Source organism: Periophthalmus magnuspinnatus, chromosome 12 (assembly GCF_009829125.3).
Source record: "Periophthalmus magnuspinnatus isolate fPerMag1 chromosome 12, fPerMag1.2.pri, whole genome shotgun sequence".
Classification (NCBI taxonomy): Eukaryota; Metazoa; Chordata; class Actinopteri; order Gobiiformes; family Gobiidae; genus Periophthalmus; species Periophthalmus magnuspinnatus.
In genome coordinates this window covers 5668439-5688681 of record NC_047137.1, presented here as the reverse complement: position 1 = coordinate 5688681, position 20243 = coordinate 5668439, and the positions used below count along the sequence as shown (strand labels likewise).

The 20243-nt window shown below is 38.3% G+C and overlaps 1 protein-coding gene across 1 annotated transcript in view; it reads left to right on the top strand.

Moving 5' to 3' along the window:
* Nucleotides 1-1652: 1652 nt before the first annotated feature.
* The window catches only part of LOC117379214 (matrix metalloproteinase-17-like), a 136344-nt gene continuing 117753 nt past the window's right edge, over nt 1653-20243 (top strand). Inside the window, exon 1 of the mRNA XM_033975892.2 lies at nt 1653-2098. Within this exon, the coding sequence (XP_033831783.1) occupies nt 1961-2098 (138 nt within the window). The 5' untranslated portion in view covers nt 1653-1960. The remainder of the gene's footprint in view (nt 2099-20243) is intronic.

Sequence of the window (20243 nt, the reverse complement as noted above, 5' to 3'; positions counted from 1 at the left end):
CAGCCAAGTTTCCCTTGGATCCAGAATATAAACGTCTTCACTACTTTGTGAAGATGTGAATCTGGTCGCCAGTGGATTTCCCCATTTTCAGATTGATTGGCAGGTGGTTAGGCAATCACAGACATGCATGCTGCGTCTGTATCAAGACAAATATGACTGATTACAAAGAAATAAACGGAAAAAATATCACAAGGGACTGAAAAACATTGTGCTCTCCTGCAGAATCAGTAAGCAAAGCACTATACGATAGGTGAGATCTTTTTTTCAGTGTCAAAAAAACAAATGTGATTGCACGGTCATGTTTGATTATTGTTTGAAATGTAGCAGGGGGTGTGGTGACTGATAACCCCCTGTATAAAAAAGAGAATCATTCTGGAATCGATTGACACTTCTTGTAATTGGTTGAAAAGTCTAAGGGGAAAATTGGTATCTAAAAATATGGTAAGTCCGGTGTTGAGCTCCAACAAGCATTTAGTCAGTGGGTAACTTTTTGTAATTAAGGAAGAAAATGTAGGTATACGAGATGCAATCAGTGGTATTATAGTAAAAGCCGAAGTTAAATCTGTCAACTGGACAAAACGTTGTAGGAGTGAAGACTTTTTACTGCTCATCCATGTCACTTCTTCAGTTCTGGTCAGATTGCTGGTGGACACTGTCTTATATCTATCTGAAGGGAGGGGCTAACTACACTGAAACTGAAGAAGCGACTTGGATGAGCAGCGTTTTGTCCAGTTAACAGATTTGACTTTGGCTTTTACTATGGATCAGACTTGGATGACTGAGGGATTACACAGATAATCAGTGGTATTGTTCTAGAGCTGTCATTAAGATAGTTTGCACAGATTAACATCATTTTGGGCCTCTAGAGTAGATAGAGTAGACCTCATGACACAATTTATCATAAACTATCAATAAAATGCTGCAAAATTTGAAAAAAATACCCACTATGCCTACTTCATATATCCTAAATTTTCGTTGAAATTACATAATCCATCTTTTGGTGATTGATTAACTTTTCAGACTATGCTGTTACCTCGTGATTATTATTTCTTCATCCCTTTCTAATCCCTCCTGCAGTGACTTTTCACATTAATCTTACATTGACAATAAACTTGCAACAGAATCCTATCACAATAACGTTAAATCAAAAGCATCAAAATATGGCTGGAAAAACAAAATCCAAGATGTTTTAAATCTGATTCGCCGCTGGCTGCGCGCAAGGGACCGTGCGTATTTTACGATTTGTTTATCTCATAATAAATCCCATATTTCGTGCATGTGTGGCTGTGCATGTCAACACCCGAGGATACCCGAGGATGTCATATTCGTTCCACACTGACATCTTTCTCGTAAAAACCGTTGCAGCGAGCGAGGAGAGCGGTGACAAACTGCTCCTAATGCCTCTGTACTTAACCCTTTACGACTCTCCGCTTTACGCACGGATTCAGAAGTGACCGAAGCGCTGTTGTCGGAGTGGGGAGGGTCTCATCATCACTCCACTCCACCCTATCCCTCCGTTTTCTCCCTCTGGTACGGAATCTCAAGGCTAAATACTTATCAATCCCGTGCGCGCTCGCTCTTTTACTCCCTCTCTCTCCTTCTCTAGTGTTGCTACTCGGGACAAAACCGCGCGCAGCTGTTCCCATACCCAGACGAGACGAGTGAGTAGAGTGGAGCAGAGGGGTCGTGGGTTGTTTTTGGGGGGCAAGGATTGACACCTCCCATGACAAAGGACAAGTTTTCGAACGCGCGTAAAACATTGTCCTATCCTGGTCTCGTCTCGCTCCGCTTGTTTTCATGTGTTTTATGTGGCTGCGCTCCACAGTGAGGTAGACTTCATAACGTTTGTTTTTTGTTTTTTTTCTCACTGGGAGCGTGCGTTCTGATTTACCCCGTGGATGCTGCTGCTTTGGGGCTTGATTTGTGAGCCCTGCGGGACCAACCTGACATAAGGGGCACCATGGCTTCGTTGTCTCTCCGCACTTGTTTGAGGAATATGTGCCCGGAGATGCTGCTCGTTTTTCCGGTGTTGTGGTGGCTTTTACCCCTGACCGGAGCGGCTCCCTCTCAGAGCACGGAGCAGCTGGACACGGGGGTGGTAAGTTCCAAATATTGACTGCATGTGACCAGCTTGTCATCTTTTGTAATGATCACAGATGTTTTTAGCTCAACATAAAGGGCGTGTGAGTTCTATCACACGTGGTTTGAGAGAAAAAAATAACAGATTTTGCCCAAAATGTTTTCTGAATCCTCTGGCAAGTCCTTGGTTGCTGAAATAACCTATAGATTTTCATTGAATTTGACTCCTGACTGTAAGCATTGTAACCAACCAGAAGCCTACCAGGAGCCAATAAAACACTCCAAATTTAATGTCTTATAGTCTCAGTTAGAAAGTGTCTTGAATACTAATTTTTGCAGTGGTTGTATACAGTCCAGGAACTAATCTAATGAAGTGATGAGCCCAATATCACAGTTCAGTTCCAATTTCAAGCACATTTTCCAATAGTTCTTCTCCATGTGTCTGTTTAACCTAACAAATCTAAAATCTAAAGTTCAAATTTGATAGTTCCATTTTGGATAAGCTGGTGGACATAACAAAGTTTTATTAAATATTAGTAGAATTATATTGTTTTTAGTGTGAAATGAAACGATGGTTTAGTCTTGGGCTTAGTGTTGTCACAATACTATGATTTCAAACTCGATTTTCAAACATTGACAATAAAAACAGAATAGAATGTGATTTTCAACATTAAATAATTGTACTTTATTTTATATTACCATGTGGCCTTTTCTGTATAGTCCTTTAGTCATTCATTTACGCTCCATAGTACTCCATGCCCATGTATTAGTCTATATGGTCTTATACTAGTTCTGATTACAACAACATTCAGATACAGCAAGATTTTTCAGAAAAGGTTCATTTCTGTCCTGTGAATGTGACCTTTTCAGTATCGATACCTATTCAAATGAGTATCTAGTTTCTATACTTGTTCAGCATCAGATTTTCAATACTTCTGTCAACCTATTCAACTCATTATCACTCCATTTACCCGATGTTCAGCGATGGGTTAAATTCTCACTCATTCAAACCCGCATAGTCATCGGCAGCTAATTCACCCTAATTTTTCTCAAACATACGTGAATGATTAATCTAAAAAGTGATGATGCAATTTCATGAGACTTAGTCAAACTGTCAGAGGTATATATTTTTAGACAGCCCCTCAAGTCAACCCTGCATGCAGAAGTTGCTGAAATTTGCTGATCTAAATTGCCCATAACATATAAATTTGAGTCTGAATCATTTTCTTCCACATATGCCAGCTCTGATTCTGAATCCATGGATATTATAGTATCATAGTCCAAGGAGTACACTACCATAGGCTCATAGTTGCAGGGATCAGTGTGGTAAAGATTTTAAACTTCAGTATTCTTAAATGATAGTACTTTCTTTTATATTACCATGCTGTTATATCTATGTAATCTTGGTCGTCCCAGTACGTTTCATATTGGTCCATGTTGTCTTATACTTGTTCTGATACAGCTCAAGATCATTCTAAAGCTTTTAAGGTTCATTTCTGTCTTGCAAATGTTTGTATTGATACTACTTGTTTGGATACTAGAATTAGCACCGATTAATATCTGATTTTTGATACTTTTACAACCCTAAAACTACTGTCGATACTCTAGTCATATTGATTATTAGAGCACTTGATTACTGGGATGCTTGTGTCACCCTTAATACAAATTATGATTGCGTTCTTGTAAATGACTCTTGGAAATTGGCTCCTTCTTCTCGTCTCTGCCTGTCTGTGGCTGGCTCCATGTGCTCAGAATCTTAACACTCCTCAGCAGTCAGTCAGTCAGTGAACCCACACGCACGCAAGAGAGGGAGGGAGGGGGAGTAGAGAGAGGGAAGCACAGCGATACCTCTCTCTACCTCAAATCACAAGTACTGTAATGACTGGCCATAAATAAATGTAAATGTATTTGGCTTGGCATATAGCGTGTGCTGACATGGTGCATATATCCTAGGTTGATGAATGTGAGGGGGAGAGACGGGAGGGGGGTTGCCAGTACCGGGCCAGACCTAAGACCTTATTGGTGGGGTGCTCTTAAAAGTTGTGACTCGTGAAATTCTGCCAATAGCTATTAGCAGATTTGACTAGAACACCAGCTGTCTGACAATTTGTTGTTGTCATGGCACGATGATTCAATGTGCTGTGGAGTCGGCTGCTCAAATATAGACACCTGATGATTGCTGGGTAATTTGTAAGTGAATGATGGGCCTATATTTTATCTTTTAAATTCATTATGGTTATCAACTTGGAGGAAAGTATAGCTATAGTAATAATATATTTCATAAGAGTCAAGTGTGCCTTGTTGAAAAAAATGTGTACACCGAGAGTTTTTTGGACTTTTTTTAAACTGCCATTATTTTTTTTTTTCATAAAGGGGTTCTCTTTAAAATTACCATAATTTATTAACCCCTTGGATGCCAGTTTTTGTCACATACCACCTACTGCCAATAAACTGATAACTGATTGATCTATCAGTGTGTATATTCAGTGTGAATATGGACTTTGGGGCATGTTTATTTATTTATTTATTTAAGTTTTTAGTACAGTAATAATCCAGTACTGCGCTATTATTTTAAATTTTTATTTTTTTAAGACTTACCATACTGTGTAGAACATTTCAGGCAAAGCACGAAAATCTACATGACGACAAATGGGTGGCTAACCTTCCATCAGAAATGTTACACAGTGCACTTTAATCTAAAATGCCATGTTTCGAAGTGGTTGCCTATAGTTGTTGATTTTATGCTCTATAATTTTCATAATACAGTATACCTAAAATAGCCAAAACATTCTAATCTATATTGAGTTCTTCAGCTAACAATAAACTATGTCTTTTCCCTGCACAGATATATCCTAAAAGTTCTTGCATCTGCATAAAAGCATCTTTGTCATCCACGAACCAGGAAGTAAAGCTGGTGCCTTATTTGCATGCTAGTTAACATGGCTCTGGCCTCTGAAAGTTGAGCAAAGCTTTCATAAACTCATCCTGGTGAATAATAAGGACGCTGGGTGTGAGGTAAGAAGGTGACAAATAAGATTGGATTGCTGCAAACAATTTAAAACAAACTAGTTCTGTTTTTCATGTTTTTAAGATGGTAAAAATCAGGCACAGCGTCTTTGTTCTTCTCCCTGCATGTAACTCGCATTGGCCGTCTTGAGCTTATTCTTAGGTCAGCCTGTCTTTTTCAAACTCCTCTGAGCTCGCAACATGAAGAATGTCTATTAGAAGAGAAAGTAAACTTGCGCTGCCTTTACCTGGGTATACATCATTTGATTATTTGATCTGTTTGATCTGGTTGAGTAATAGGGTGTAATGGAATTCAGACCTTGACTCTGTAAATCAGTCTATAGTTTGTTCAGCACTATAGCTTTAATAGCTTCATCTTTAATGTTAGTAGCTGTCCTTGCCCATAAAGAATGACAGTAAAAGTGAGTGATTATGTGTTAGCCTTAGGCCTCACGGTTACTGGATTGCCCATGTTAAGTCCTGCCCTACAATGAAAGGAGCTGAAAGAAAATGTACACTGTAGTGCCTTACATTGTATTGTTTCATTTGTGTTGTGTTTTACAAGCTTAACAAGTCTCTGAATGTGCTACCATTAATTGGTAGAAAGCTTCTATAACCAAAGTGCCATTTTTTCCTCCAACCATCACTTTTTTACCCACTCAAAACACACATTCCACATAAGCGAGGTGGGTGAAGTGTCCTGCCCAAAGACACAACGACAGTAGTTCTATGAAAAAAGTGAATGGATTGTAAAATTAACAACAAAAAAAAGCAGAAATATCTTTTTCCCCCTCATTTGAAAGATGACATTAGAAGTTTGTTTTGGTGTTTAGTGTAAAATTTCAAACTCTGCTTCGATACTAAGGAACAAACTCCGATATCATATAGATAATTAAAAACGCTCTTTATTCAGACAGTAGAATGTAATTTTCAACATTAAATCACAGTATATTTTTCATATCTGTGTAATCCTTTAGTCGTCCAGGTAGGTTCCATAGTGATCCATGGGCGTATTCTGGATGTGGTCTTATACTTAGGCCTTTCACGATACATACCATAATGATCTAAAGTCCAGTTTATCATAGATGGAACAATATTTTTGGGGGGTCAATATTTATCGTGTGTACATTTTCTTTTCAGTAGTGGGATGTTTTTTGTTTATTTTTTTTTTGCAGTATGATAAGATATGAGTTTTTATCCAGTTGACAGATTTGAATTTTTCTTTTACCTTTACACTGAAGGATTTTTCTGGTAATAATGATATTTATTATAACTGAATGACATGCTCTGTTGACCTAACCACCTTCCACCATGGGCCAATCGATAGTGTGTTTGTGTGTAACTGTACTGTATTGCATGGACGTATTGACATGCAGGACCTTTATTGACTGAAGGTTCATGTCATGACATTGAGGAGTGGAAGTTTCAATGTATTTTGCAGCCTGATGTAAGACACAAGTGCTGAGGTGACAGTTTTAATATGCTTCATTGTTGGATATAAGTGACAGGTATCTCTTTAAAAGTTGGAGTAATATTTGACAAAGCATAAGCTAACACTTATGTAGTCTAATGAGGTTCATCTGGTCTTCCAATTATTTATTTTAATAGATTATTTTTTCAGACCAAGGTTTAGTTTGTTTTCATACCTGACAGTTTCGACTGCTCACTAGCAGTCTTCCTGAGTCTGGTCAGGTGATGTTGCTGTGATGTATCTGGTCAACTGATTTAGACAGAACCAGCACTGGGCCATAAAGACTTTCCTGGCATTCCACTGGTTTAGCACGTGCTTGAATACTCGCTGTTTTCAACACACATGAGAAAATATGCCGATTCTTGTGGATTTTACACACATTGTTATTTGGCGACTCTTTGATGGGAGTACAAACAGACGACTACAGTGGGAGTGACACATGCGTCTGGAGTTTACATACCGCTAAAAAGATGTCCCGCGCGGTGATAGTGGACACAGCGCTCTGCTCACGCTAGTTATCGCAAGTGTAGCAAATCTAATATCTGTTTAGCGGTTCACCTCTGGTTTTCCAAGTGTATCAGCGCAGTCATGTAGCATGCACATGTTTGTTCTGATATCTGGCGTTTGGTAAAGGTGTTGTTGAGACAGTAATTTGCTCTGCGTTGTTGTGACTGTACAGTTCTCAGTTCTCTCTGTTCAGCTCTGTGAATGAAAATAGCTTTTAACGCTGGCCCTGGGTGCATTTGGTGATTTGCAGGGCAAATAAGGCAGAATATAACTTATTTGTACTTGGAAAAAGCAGCTGGTTACTTTTTCTGGTAATTAGTTACTTTCATCAGATGGTAACACAGTTACTAAAGCAATTACTTTGGGGGAGTAGCAATGGGTAACTATAACTAATTACTTTCTTCCTCCACTCTGTCTGTCTCTATGGAGACATGCAGGTAACACTACTAGGCCAAGTTACAAGTCAGTTCTGTGGAGAGTTGACCCAGCTCATTGTAACAATGTATGTTTTTCAAGGAATTGTTTAGGAATATAAATGAACAAAGGCAAGATAGAAGAAGAACATTCCAGGCAAAGCAATAGCATCTCCTTGGAGACAAACATGTGGCGTACCATCCTCATCTAAAAAGTTAGTAGTGCAGCTTCAAGTCTTGATCTGTGACTCTCCCTGAATACAAAACAAAGTATTTATTTTTGTGTTAGATACTTTGCACATGTGACATACTTGGTTAGATGTTTAACTGTAATCTTAAGTAGGCTTATTAACTTAACCACCACCTACTATATTTACCTCAACTTTAGTCATTTTTTACATTGTGGGGTTTTAATTTATAACTGTTCTTATTTTTCACAGCTAAGACATAATTTAAACTCAAACAAAGGAAGATATCACAGAGGTTGACTCACTAATTGAGCGAACAAAAACAGTGTGCTGACGACTACATGTAAGTGCACTGAGCCACTGCCTCAAGCTGCCTGTACAGTCACTGCTAGTGATAGTAAGACAGATGGACAGAGAATTCCCTTGACCAGGGCTGCTCTTTCCCCTGGGGCCGACAGATTGACTTTTAAACAAGACGTGTGCCGCCGCTCTCAAACTGCACTCAGCTGTGGAGAGCAGGTGGGTAATTGGCGTTTGAGGCTCCGAGTGGTTGGCCCTATCTTCAGCCCAGTTGTGTTCATAAGTGCTTCACATGTGGGCCCAGCAAAAATACCACCATCTGACCACAGAAGTGTATCATAGAGAGGCCTGGTTGGTTTCCACATTGCTCGTTGTTAAGTTGAGCTGTACAACACTGTTTCTGACTATAGCCTAGGGATTGGAAAGGGCTAGGTGAAATGGCAATAAAAACATATATATATATATATATATATATATATATATATATATATATATATATATATATATATATATATATATATATATATATATATATATATATATATGTATGGATATGGATATATATAAGGGTGTGTTTTTTTAAGTTTTTCAGTACAATACACAAAACCAAAATGAAAAAAAATAACAGCTTTAATGCACTCTCGATACTCAAGCCCAGAAGGTTTTGCCCCACTCCTCTCTTTGGACATCCTTTGCCATGCTTTCAAAGAGTGACAGAGATTTAACCAATCTCTATCAAGAGTGAACTCTCAGAAAATGCCGATAGCTTTTGTTACCTTGTAAAGATACTACATAGATCATACATAAAAACTCAATTTTGCTCTAGGCTCTGAGAATGATTTAGACAATTTCAGTATCACAATACCTGAATATTTTATAAATCTTTGTTACCTAAAGCTATCTGAAGTTCACACATCGCTGCAGTTGGTCAAATCTGCCTCTTACTCAAAGATAGGCAAAGATGATCTAATAGTAGTAGACAGAAAAGTAGTTGTGTCGAGCATAACTGAAAAGCAGTATGAACCAACCAAAAAGGTTCGGTATGTACTGGTGCCAAAACCCCCCCCAAAAAAACACGGTTTGTTCGGTGCCAACTTTGGTTCCTTGGGTTTACATGTGTCAGTTAGCCAATAATTGCGCAAAGCCCAGTCATGGTGCTCACACATCATGACTGCACTGTGCAAAAACGAATAGCACAAACAGTGCTTGTTTTATCATAGTCCTACATATGTCCAAACACAGCGCAGTGTATCATCTTACTGGTAAAACAGAAGAGCTGAAGAAACAGTGTGCATGAACCAAACTCTGCCAAAATCCTTGTCGGCCCTGGTAATAGTGTAATTCCCAAGTAAATGTGGTGTAGTAAATATCCAGTGTGCAGCACAGTGTGTAAAGATGTATCTAAGTCAGTCCATGTAAAGTTCACCATAATCCTGTTCCTCTGCTCAGGTAAACTCATAGTAAAAGTGTAAACAAAAAGCATGTGCTTGCAACGCTGCCTCTTATCTAAAGTACTGTATATGAAGAAAACGTGTGTGTGAGTCCATGTGAGAATCAGCTGTGTGCTCTTGTTCATTTGTTTTGAGTTATAACTGGATGTCGTATAGCCAGGTACTGTTTAAAAATGTGAATTAATATAGTTATAATGTAATTCAAGGATTAAAAAAACATTTTTTAATCATATCCACCACTAATTTACACTTACAAAAAATACAGACACCAAAATAAAGAACCATTCAGGACCCGGTATCAAAACGCAAGTACCGTTAAAGTATTGGTATTAAAAAAAAATCAAACGGTACCCAGCTGAACCAGTTTGGCTATCGTCATTGTGTCAGATCATTATTGAATCGGCATGAGAATATAGTGTTGTGTTTCTGTTATTCCTGCTGTTGGATTTTACATGACCAATTTACAACTTCAGCAGTGAGGACAAATGCAACATAAGAGCCAGACTCCTCTCTCATACCGCCTCATTCTGCTCCTGATGGCTGTTTTCTGCACTGGGCTCATTTGGGGAAACTCTTTGAAAAGGCAGATGTAGTTTCCACAGTCTTGTAAGAGAGTCAGACACAAGGTTCCTAATTATCCAGTCGGGAAAGTCACTTGGAGGAGGTCTTTGTTCTTATGTGTTTTAGAGAAACTATAGCTTGTCTACAACAACTCAAGTGTTTAGATACTGTCTGCATGATGTGGTGGTGCAACAAAGATAGACAAAGGCTGCTCGAGGATACAACAACAATATGAGCTCAAGATGAAAACTGATGACCTTCCGTGTCACCAAATACCCCTGTCAACATTTATCATCAAAATTATCATTACCACGATTATTATGGATGGGACCAGATCTCATGCCACAGGATCTCACAAGATAAAATTAATATTGTGCACACATGTGAAAAATTATTGTATGAGATGTTTTTTTCCCTATGTGTTTACATACATAGGGAACACGGACAATAAAAGGGTTAACAAGGAGGTATTGCACTTTTATGGGGTATTAACTGCTAACACATTTAGTTCACCATGTATTAGCATGATTAATAAGTTTCACTTTCGCTTTTGACACTCTGAGTCCCCCCTACCTTTGCTCCACATGCTAAATCACTCCCCTCTTGAGAATCTGTAGTTCCAAAAGTCAGTGCTAGAATAACAGAAAAATTCAACAAATTGATGAAAATCTCAGGCAAAATTATGAACTGACCTTCCCAGTTTATTTATTATAAGTTATGTCCAAAGATGACTATTTTTTATGCAAACAGGGGTTACATGGATGCGAAGTAAACTATTTGAAACAACATAATGCCATTTCTTTTGAATGTTTGAATGAGCAGATGGAAAAGCTCGGGTTACGCTATATAGGAAGACTTATGAGAGAATATTGACAATGAGCATATGGAGCTAAAAATAAGCTAACTTTGACTTTGTCTTTGTGGAAGTGGTTCATTTTTATAGTGTAACCAGCGTTTGAATGGACAAAACGATTCTTTTATACTTCAGTGCCTAGCCCAGGTCCAAAACCACTCCATTAGAACCCAGTATACCATCCTCTGTGGAATCATACCCTACTATACTGTTCTTAAGCGATCCAGCACTCACCATCATTTGTTCTCTCATTCCTATCTTCAATGAGAATGCCATCTGCTCTATGTAGAAAAGCCCTTTTGTTGTGTTAAAGCGGCAAGATTAATCACAATCGAAATTTAAATGGCCACAATTAGCTATTCACAAAGGCTGCAGTGTTTGAAGTGCCATCATTTCCTCCGCAAACAACAAAATATACGTCTTATTCTGCATGAAAAGTGCTCAGCATGTAGTTAAGTTATGAAAACACATATTCTGAAACACAGGCGATTCTTTTATTAGTTTATTAGCTAAGCCTTTGTTAGTCTTTTTGCCAATACTCCTGAAAGTGTTTAAAATGTGAACATTGAACAGGATCCTATTTTTAAAAACTCAAATCAGAAATCTAATAGCTATGTGTGTCAGAAAATTGTGATATTTTTCTTATATAGTTCAGCCCTATGGATCTTGTAATTCTGGCTCAACGATTTTGAAAAAAAAAAAAAAAAAAAAAAAAAAAAAAAATCAAAAATTTGACTTTGCATAATAGGTTTGATAAAAATACTATTTATACTGCAGAGTTAGTAGTTTTTTTATGCAGAATAAGACTGGACTTGTGGAGGAAATGATGGTACTTCAAAAAGTGTGGTTTCTGCTAATTGCGTCCATTCAAATTGTGATTTCGATTGCGGTTAATCTTGCAGCCCCACTATTAATCTCAGTCTCTCTTTGCTCGTCAGTCAGTCTGGCATCACCCTCATTAGCTCTGCCTTTGCAACTGATGAGTGCACACTTCACCACAAGAGCGTTGAGTTCCCCTGCCTCCGCGCTTCCACTTTTTTTTATCTCCCCAATCGAAATAGAAGGCTTTATTCTGCCTTTGCCGTGGTGTCGTCTGATTACATCCAGCAGAGGAGAGATTGCCGAGGAGGTTCAAATGCAAAACTGCACGCATCGGAATCCAAAATGCATGTAGTTATCTAAGGTCAAAGAGAATGGCTTTTTGAGGTGTTAATGTTATAATGAGGGGATTGCCTGTGAGATATGGGTTAGCGACGGTGCTCTTAAACTGTGGTTCAGGAAGTAATGGTGGAATGAGAACGTCTGGTGTTCTTCAATATTATGTATTTCAGGTTTAGCTCACTCTTGGATTAAATATGGTTGGTTGAAGAGGAAAAAACATGTTTATTTTTATATAAAGGTGCTATACCTGATTTGTCTCAAAAACTGTCAGGGCTTAATGGTCACTATAATTCTAACAGCAGCTAGCATGCTAAAAGAGGACTTCTTGGTTTTCGGGCCATAAAATGGTTTTCAGTTAGCAGTGATCATGACATACGGTACCAGGACAGCAAACAGTGGTCCCATTTTGAATTTAAGAGCTGCTTTTACTGGGGCTGTATAGGCCTTTACTCATTTAGTCCATTAACCAACTGAAGGTGTCTCACTCTTCACTTCATTTTGCCTTGGCCGATCATTTTATTTAGATAATAAGGGACAGCAGAAAGGGGAAGTTAGTGAAGCATTGAGTGACTAAGTTAGCTGAAAAGTTGGCATTTACATGTAAAAAGGTAGAATACAATACTTTTTTCTGTATAAATAGTTTTTGCATGCATTTAGGTGCAGTTGTAGTCTTGTGTGAGTGCAGTTTGGGTCAGATATGTAGAGATACATAACAGTTTTGAGAGCTTTTGCCATGCCCCCTTTTTAATCAATTAAACGATTGACAGGACATGTTTTTGGTCAACCAAGAATTTTTTTAGTTGACTATAGTCGACGATAGCCTTAGCTACATTATATCTGTACTTGAGCAAAACACTTTTACCACAGGTATTACCACTTTAAGTTGCAGTTCAGATCTTGTCCATAATACGATGAGTTTAATTCTTGTTCAGTCCAGATCTGGTATAACCCAGTTTCTTTCCTATTTTGCCCTGCTTTATAGGCCCAGGTTTTCCTTGCATTAATTTTAATTGTTTATTTGACAGAGACAATTAAACATTGCCATATGTATATGTATATGTAAATTAAGCAGCCACAGGCTAGTCTTGGTTCGGTTCTCTTTTATGCTTGATTTAGCCCAAGATTAACCAGGTTTTCTCGTCATCAAGAGGTGTTTTTGTCGTGGTTATGCTCCGAGTTTTGAGGTTTAATATGACTCCGGTCATTATAAAAGCACTCAGTGGACATGAATATATGGGGAAAAAATCATGTTATGAATACATGCATACTACTTCAGTTGTTCTGATTTGTTTATTTATTAGAATCATCTGTATAATACTTTCATAGTACTTGTAGTGTAAAGAAATATGTTGGGACAGTATTTGCGCTCTTAAGTGCATTGGCTATCAGCCTTAGATCTCCAGCACAGGCCGATATTTCACTTTTGGGTGACCTGCAAATTAATATCCATAAAACTTTATTTGAACACTTCGGTGCGAAAAGATAACTGCCCAAAACATGACTACAGTTCAGTCTGTAGTCAAAATCGGCCCTATATATCGGCCCAAAAATATCAGCAGAGCTTATATCCGTAGATCTCTACAATGAACCAGTTTTAACTTGTTGTCCTTTGCCTGTTGCACCTGGTGTAAAAAGCACATATGCCACAGGTCCCTTGCTGTACTTGTTTTTAGTTGAGTTGCCCCACTTACATCAGCCGTTTTGACCTTCCATTCTCCGGTCCGCCTTTTCAGGGACATGGACACTATTTTTAATGTCAAAGTGAGGAGGGCGGATTTTTATGTCTCCAGGAGTAAATATAGTGAATCAATAAGAGGTGATGTGAACTTGCGATGGAGTGGAAGCAAATTGAGTGTCTAAAGGAGGAACATTTTGTTGTGCAAACCGTGGTAAAGGACTCATAAAACTAGAAAGAAAAACATATTCCTTTAATAAGGGTTGCAAGATTAATCACAACTTAATCAAAATCACTTTGAATGGATGCAATTAGCAAATCGCGAAGACTGCAATTTAAAGTACTAATAATTTCCTCCACAAACAACCAACTATCCTGTCTTATTCTGCATAAAAACTACTAACCCTGTAGTTTAGAGCTGTGCAAACATTTTCTAAAATGTGATTATTGTATTAGTTTGTCAGTTCATATTTCTGTCTTTTTGGCAACTCTTCTGGATGCGTTTAAATTTGTGAACTTATAAAAACCTAAATCGCAAATATATATATATATATATATATATATATATATATATATATATATATATATATATATATATATATTCATAACTCATTCATAACTGTTTTGTTTCTAAATATTTTTATTTTACTTTTTCAGAGCATTTAGAACGACCCTTCCAACATCAATATGAGCAAATATAGCACAGAGGAATGAACCCTCATTGCACAGTGGTACTTTGAGTCACATGGGTCAAATTCAGAAACCCAGCGGTGTTACGTCGACATTTAAATACCAGAGATGCACCAAGCATTAATGCCATTAAATGAATAATAAGTGGTTTTCAAAGACAGGGTGCAGTCTGTGATCGCCCAAGACCTGACTAGTCCTGATTTCTTCGTGTGGGGCGATCTTAAAGAAAAGGTGTTTGTGAATAAACCTAAGAAATAAACGACTTAAAACGTAATATCGAGGATCGAATAAGAGCCATAAGCCCGGAAATGCTTTCAAATGTTATGCGAAGTGAGTTGGGCTGTTCACTGCAAAACTGAAAATGGTGGACACTTAAAAACATTATTATTATCTTTTAAATTAGGTCATTTTTACTCTAGTTTAAGTAGTGATAAGTTCAAGTGTAAGTGAACAATTATAACTGTATATATTGCCAAAAATCTTGGAAGGTTGAGTTTACCTACAGCTAAAATTTGGGGAGTATAACTTAAGAACTATAGGAGGTATTGAAGATTTAAAAGTGACTTTTGGGCCACCCTGTTTATATATTGCACCATTGTTCAGCTACTTTTAAACTAGTGGCTGAATACAAGTGTCTGTCATGGTGCTCAATTTGAGGCGAGAATGACAAGAAAATAGCACATGTCTCCAATGAAATCCAAGCAGCAACAGCGGGAAATCACTTTGCCCTATTGAAGACTCAAATAGACCTGGAAAAGTGAAACTATATAGGTCAGATTCTTCTCTTTCGTCCTCCATACAAGAATGAAAATGCTGAAGAAAAGAAATGACTGAAAGCAAATATATTTTAGAGCATGACATCTAAATTACAGTTCAAAAGTAATTATTGGCCTTACTTCTTGACCATTGTAAGAGCATTACAATATCAGAAATGCATAGAAAGTGACTGTCCAGCCTGTCCCTTCTACATTCTGTTCAAATACAGAAGAGTCTAGAACCAGACGACAGAGCATGAAAAATGTCCCTCCTGACTTGGGACAGTCCAACCACAGCTGCTAATTTATATCACTTGTCTCTCAAATGTGGAAGACCTCTCCTCTTGAATATTCTCATAACATTCAGAACAAAATATATAACTTATTTTGCCTGAGATAAATAACAGTTTGGTGCATTGATTGTTGATGCTTTTAAAGTAAGCCGCTATGTTTGCTTAAGACATGAACGGAGAATGCATCTCTCTGATTGGTTAGTCTGCCTGTTAATCACGCCCTCTGAAGTTGCCAGTATATTGCAGATGTAATACATGTCCCTCCTCCCCTCACCTGCCCTTTGTTCAGACTCACCTGTGCTCTCTGATCTTCTTCTGTCAGACAAAAGCTAGCACACCATCAGACAGCAGCAACACCATCAGCATCTAGTGGTGTTGTGTGAGAATACAACAGGGCCAGTTCAGATAATCAAGTTATAAATGCTTTAAGTTTTACAGATTTTGTATTTTTTGTGAAAAAGTTGCTTAACATATGGATGTGTCTGGTCCACACTGCATTGACATTTGCTGAAAAAGAATATGTCAAAGTGCTGGCAGCAGGACAAGCTGTCACTCCGACTGGTCAACTGTGTCGCTTTCAAGGTGCCTAGCAATTGTTTTTGCAAAAAGTGACATTTGAGAAACAGATCTACAGTTTTGTACAATGAAAAAAGACCACATTTTTACTAAGGTCTGCAAAGCCACTAAAGTAACTAAAACGTTTTTTTCAGCAAGGTGACCTACATCATTCCAAGTTACATGTTTCTTAAAACAGACCTATTCTGCAAAATCAACTTTTCAGCACTTTTTTGTTATAGTTGTTTCTCCTTGTCATTTACCCTCTTGAAGTTGTACTTGGAGTGATTTGTGCATGTTTTAGGAATCTTTAATTGCTTATTTTCAAGACGCTATATTGCTGATCAATCCTTATTATCACCTCCCACTTCTCTTTACTTGACTTTGTTCCTCAATTTTATTTTATTTTTCTATATGTGTAGGATTCGACAGCATAACGAGGGTGGTAACTTTTAACTTTTAGCCAAGTGTTACTTTAAAGGTACACGATGTAACTATTCTGGAGGGGAGGTCTACCTTGTTTCCACAGAGATGATATTTCTTTGTGTGGAATGTTCACTGTTATGGCATCAAACTTGCATTTATCCAGTTATAGGTGTTTTTATTGCTCTAAAGTATCTTACATTGCGCAGATCTGATCAGTAACATGGCCTGGTCACATCAGCTGCTTGTGTCAATTGAGATACATTTAAGGCTATACCGTGGAACTTTCTAGCTCAAGCATTTACATCTCCATTGTGGCTATGAAGCGACGGACCCTCCACCCCAAAAAATCAATAAAGTTCTCCTGACGTTTCATGTATCTGTTGTATAGTGCGGTCTTTCAGGTATTCAACATCGGCCTAGAGACTCACTTACATATGCGGAGCGACACTAAAAACTAGGCAAGAGTTCACTTCTTTCTTTTTTCTCAGCTGTCTGTGCAGTTCTTGCTGAGTGTAAAACTTCTTAAGACACTTGGAAGTTTTTTAAGAAGAGCTTGTCACCGACTTCTATCCTTAGAGGGCCATTCAAGCCGCTGTTAAAGGAGCCTGACACTTTATTGGCTACCTCAGTGGCACAGCGGCGTGGAACTGATGTGTGGCAGTTGAACACCACGTGGGCGCCAAATTATGACACTCACATTTCCACACACATTTTCAAACTCCAGTAACGTGAATTAAAGCTGATGTTATGCGCAGGAGTGGCTGGCTTGTTAAAAGTATGTAAGTCTGCTTTTTAAAATATATTGTGACATGTGTGTTTTAGAGGGGAACAGTTCTTATAAAACGTCTATTTGGCATAATTCTTCCAATGCGTATGTGGTTTAGAAAGCATGGTTATCCGATTTTCGATGCTCTTTGAAGATGTAGATCCAGTGGAAAAAGAATTCAACAAGTCAAGTCAGATACTGGCGCTGATGAGGAGTAGCTCGAATCAAATTAACGTAAACATTTCGTGAAGTATTCAGTCATCTTCCTGTTTTTGTTAAGCTAGAGTCTACCATGGTGACTACTATTATCTGAGTAATTCTCTTGAGTTTTTATCATGACTACAAGACAAGACTCATTGTTAGCTGATTAAAAAAGAATGATAATGGATGGTATGTTGATTTGAAATGGAGAAATTAAAAATCTAGTGGAAAAGGGGTTTAATCTACTGCGCTGTAGTTGACCATTACATCTCCAAACCCGAAATGTACACAGATGAAAGGTTCGCGCTTGGCTTGCCTTTTCAATTTGTCCTTTATTGACCTATAAATATATAATAGATGTAATAGTGATGCAATTTCTGCTCATTTCTCTGAAGAGCTTTTAATGCAATTTTGGAGGAATAGCAACAATTGAACTTTTGGAAAAAACACTGGCAATTACTCTACACATAATCAAATCAACATGAATGCACTTCAGCTGCGCTTTGCCTGATTGTTGATGATGCTTGGAGAGGTTGTGTTTGCAAATTGGGCAGCTGATGATGATTTTTTTTACATTTTTGGTTAATAATGTTCAATAATTTACATAATTTACAGCGTTTAAACTCATTTTTTTAACCAAATAAGTAGTAGGCAGAAGTAATGCTTATAGTGTTTATTGCCTATCCTATTAAATCAAATTATTATACAGGACAAAAACAAAAAAAATGTTAGCAACAAACAAAAGTACAGCTCTCAAATTTACATGCAATTTTGATAACTTTCTCATGGATAACTTTATATTTGAGACATTTTTGCAACCTTAAGAAAGAAGGACCAATTCAACATTTACTTTGTTCCATAACTTTACACCAATGACTGAAACACATCTTAATTTAACATTTGTTCTTACTTTAGCATATTCAAAGTGATGTAAACCTCTTCAATTATAACGAACAACGTAGCTTAAAGGAATTCTGTATGCTTTGTTGAATTATTGAGAGTGACCTGAGACTATATATAAATACTGTATATATAAATACTGTAATATAAACTACGCCACGCCATCAAACTCATTGCATTTCTTACCCAACCACACATCAGAAACGACAGATCAGATTTCTATTCTGCCTACACTTGTGTGTGAATGGCAATCTCTGGGAGCATCTCACTGAGGCCCCACTTTGGAGCTTTTTGTGCCTTTTGTCCCTTACATCTCCCTCTCTCTGTAATATCACTAACGCTTTGATGTGTTTTCCATCTCCCCAAACCACGTCCATTCCTAGTCCCCTCGGAGCACTCCAGCTCCTCTTCGGGTGCTTGATTTTTTTTTGTGTGGCATTGGTTTTGAATCCTGCGGCCGACCGACGGAGGACTATTACTGCTTTCCACAACAGAGCCGCACGCGATCGCCTCTTTTCTGTTGGCTTTAACTGAACTCACTTTTATTACTTGCGTTTGGGAGAGCAGCGTGCCCACTCTCTGCCTCCCCATATAGAAAACCTCAAATTAGCTCCATGTGCATGCTGCTATTTTAACCAGTAAGCCCCTCCCCCTTCCCTACTTGTCCCAAACCAGATCAAGGCCTATTGGTTGCCATTTATATTCAAAGGAAGCCACTAGATCTTGTAATTACAGTGGTTTTCTGGTGGTGCGCCCGACTCGAACGCAGAGGGCCTAGAATAACCCAGGGGACATTGGATTCCCCTGCCAATAGACAAATTTAATAGCCAGATCAAGGGAACCCAAAAGTAGCGGCGAAGCTCCTCTCTTGAAATTGCTTGCAGAAGCTGGCACAATGATAATAAATGGGGTTTGTGTGTGCGCTTGTCAGTCGGCTCCCCGGTTTGCCCTGTGTGCTGCATTCCGAATGTATGGTGCGATTGGTTAGACTAGCTCTTATGCTCCCATTTGTTATTTGTTATTCAGTAAATGGCTGCAGGGTGGAAAACAGGAAAGATAGTTTGATTGGAAGACTGTCGGGTTAATGCGTAAAATACAAATAGATTGTGATGTTTTGTCGATATCATCAGGTAGAGATGGAACAAGATCTCATGCCACAGGATCTTACAAGATAAAAGTCAAAATCCAAACATTGTCTAGTCTCGTTTTTGTGGAAATTGTGTCTCATCCCACCCCTACAGTCTGGATACAGGGACCTGATAGAAATATTGTGTAGAATTGCTATAAATAAAGTCAGGAGACAAATGTATTGGTCAATGTTTACATTTTTATATCGCGCTTTTCCAGCTTCAAGTGCTTTACATCAAGGAAACACTCACCCATTCACAGACACATTCATACACCAGTGTACACAGACACTGAGAACAAGGCAGGTTAAGGGTCTTGTCCAAGGACGCACTGACAACATTCATCTGTGGGAGCTACGTCAGTGGTTCTGATCAATCAACCAATGATGTTTATGTCAGGAGTGGCACATTGACTCAGTGGATAAACTCAGCTACTGTCAATTGCAACTAGCCATTATATACTATCATTCAGAAAGTTATGCAACCCTCCTGTGTCTGTGTGAATGGCTCCTCTTGATGTGATGTTTGCATTTTACAGTTTGCAAGAAGTCTGTTTTCGATTTGCTATAGATCTAGCTTGTTCCCCCAAAAGACCCTGGTCTCAACTTGAACAACTTGAAGTAGCTTGCATGCCTTATCCCATTCTTCTGAAGCTAAATGCAGGGAATTAGACTCTAAAGAGCAGACGGAGATGGAGTGGGTGGCAGAGAGATAAGCTACGTCTTCATCAAACTATCAGAAGCAATTAGGACGCACTTTATAAGCCGGGCGCTGGACTGTGCTTGCCGTCATGTGAGAAAAATGAGCTGCAGCACTGGGCAGAATATATGTGATGATCATGATAGTGTGAAGAGCAGTCTGCAGT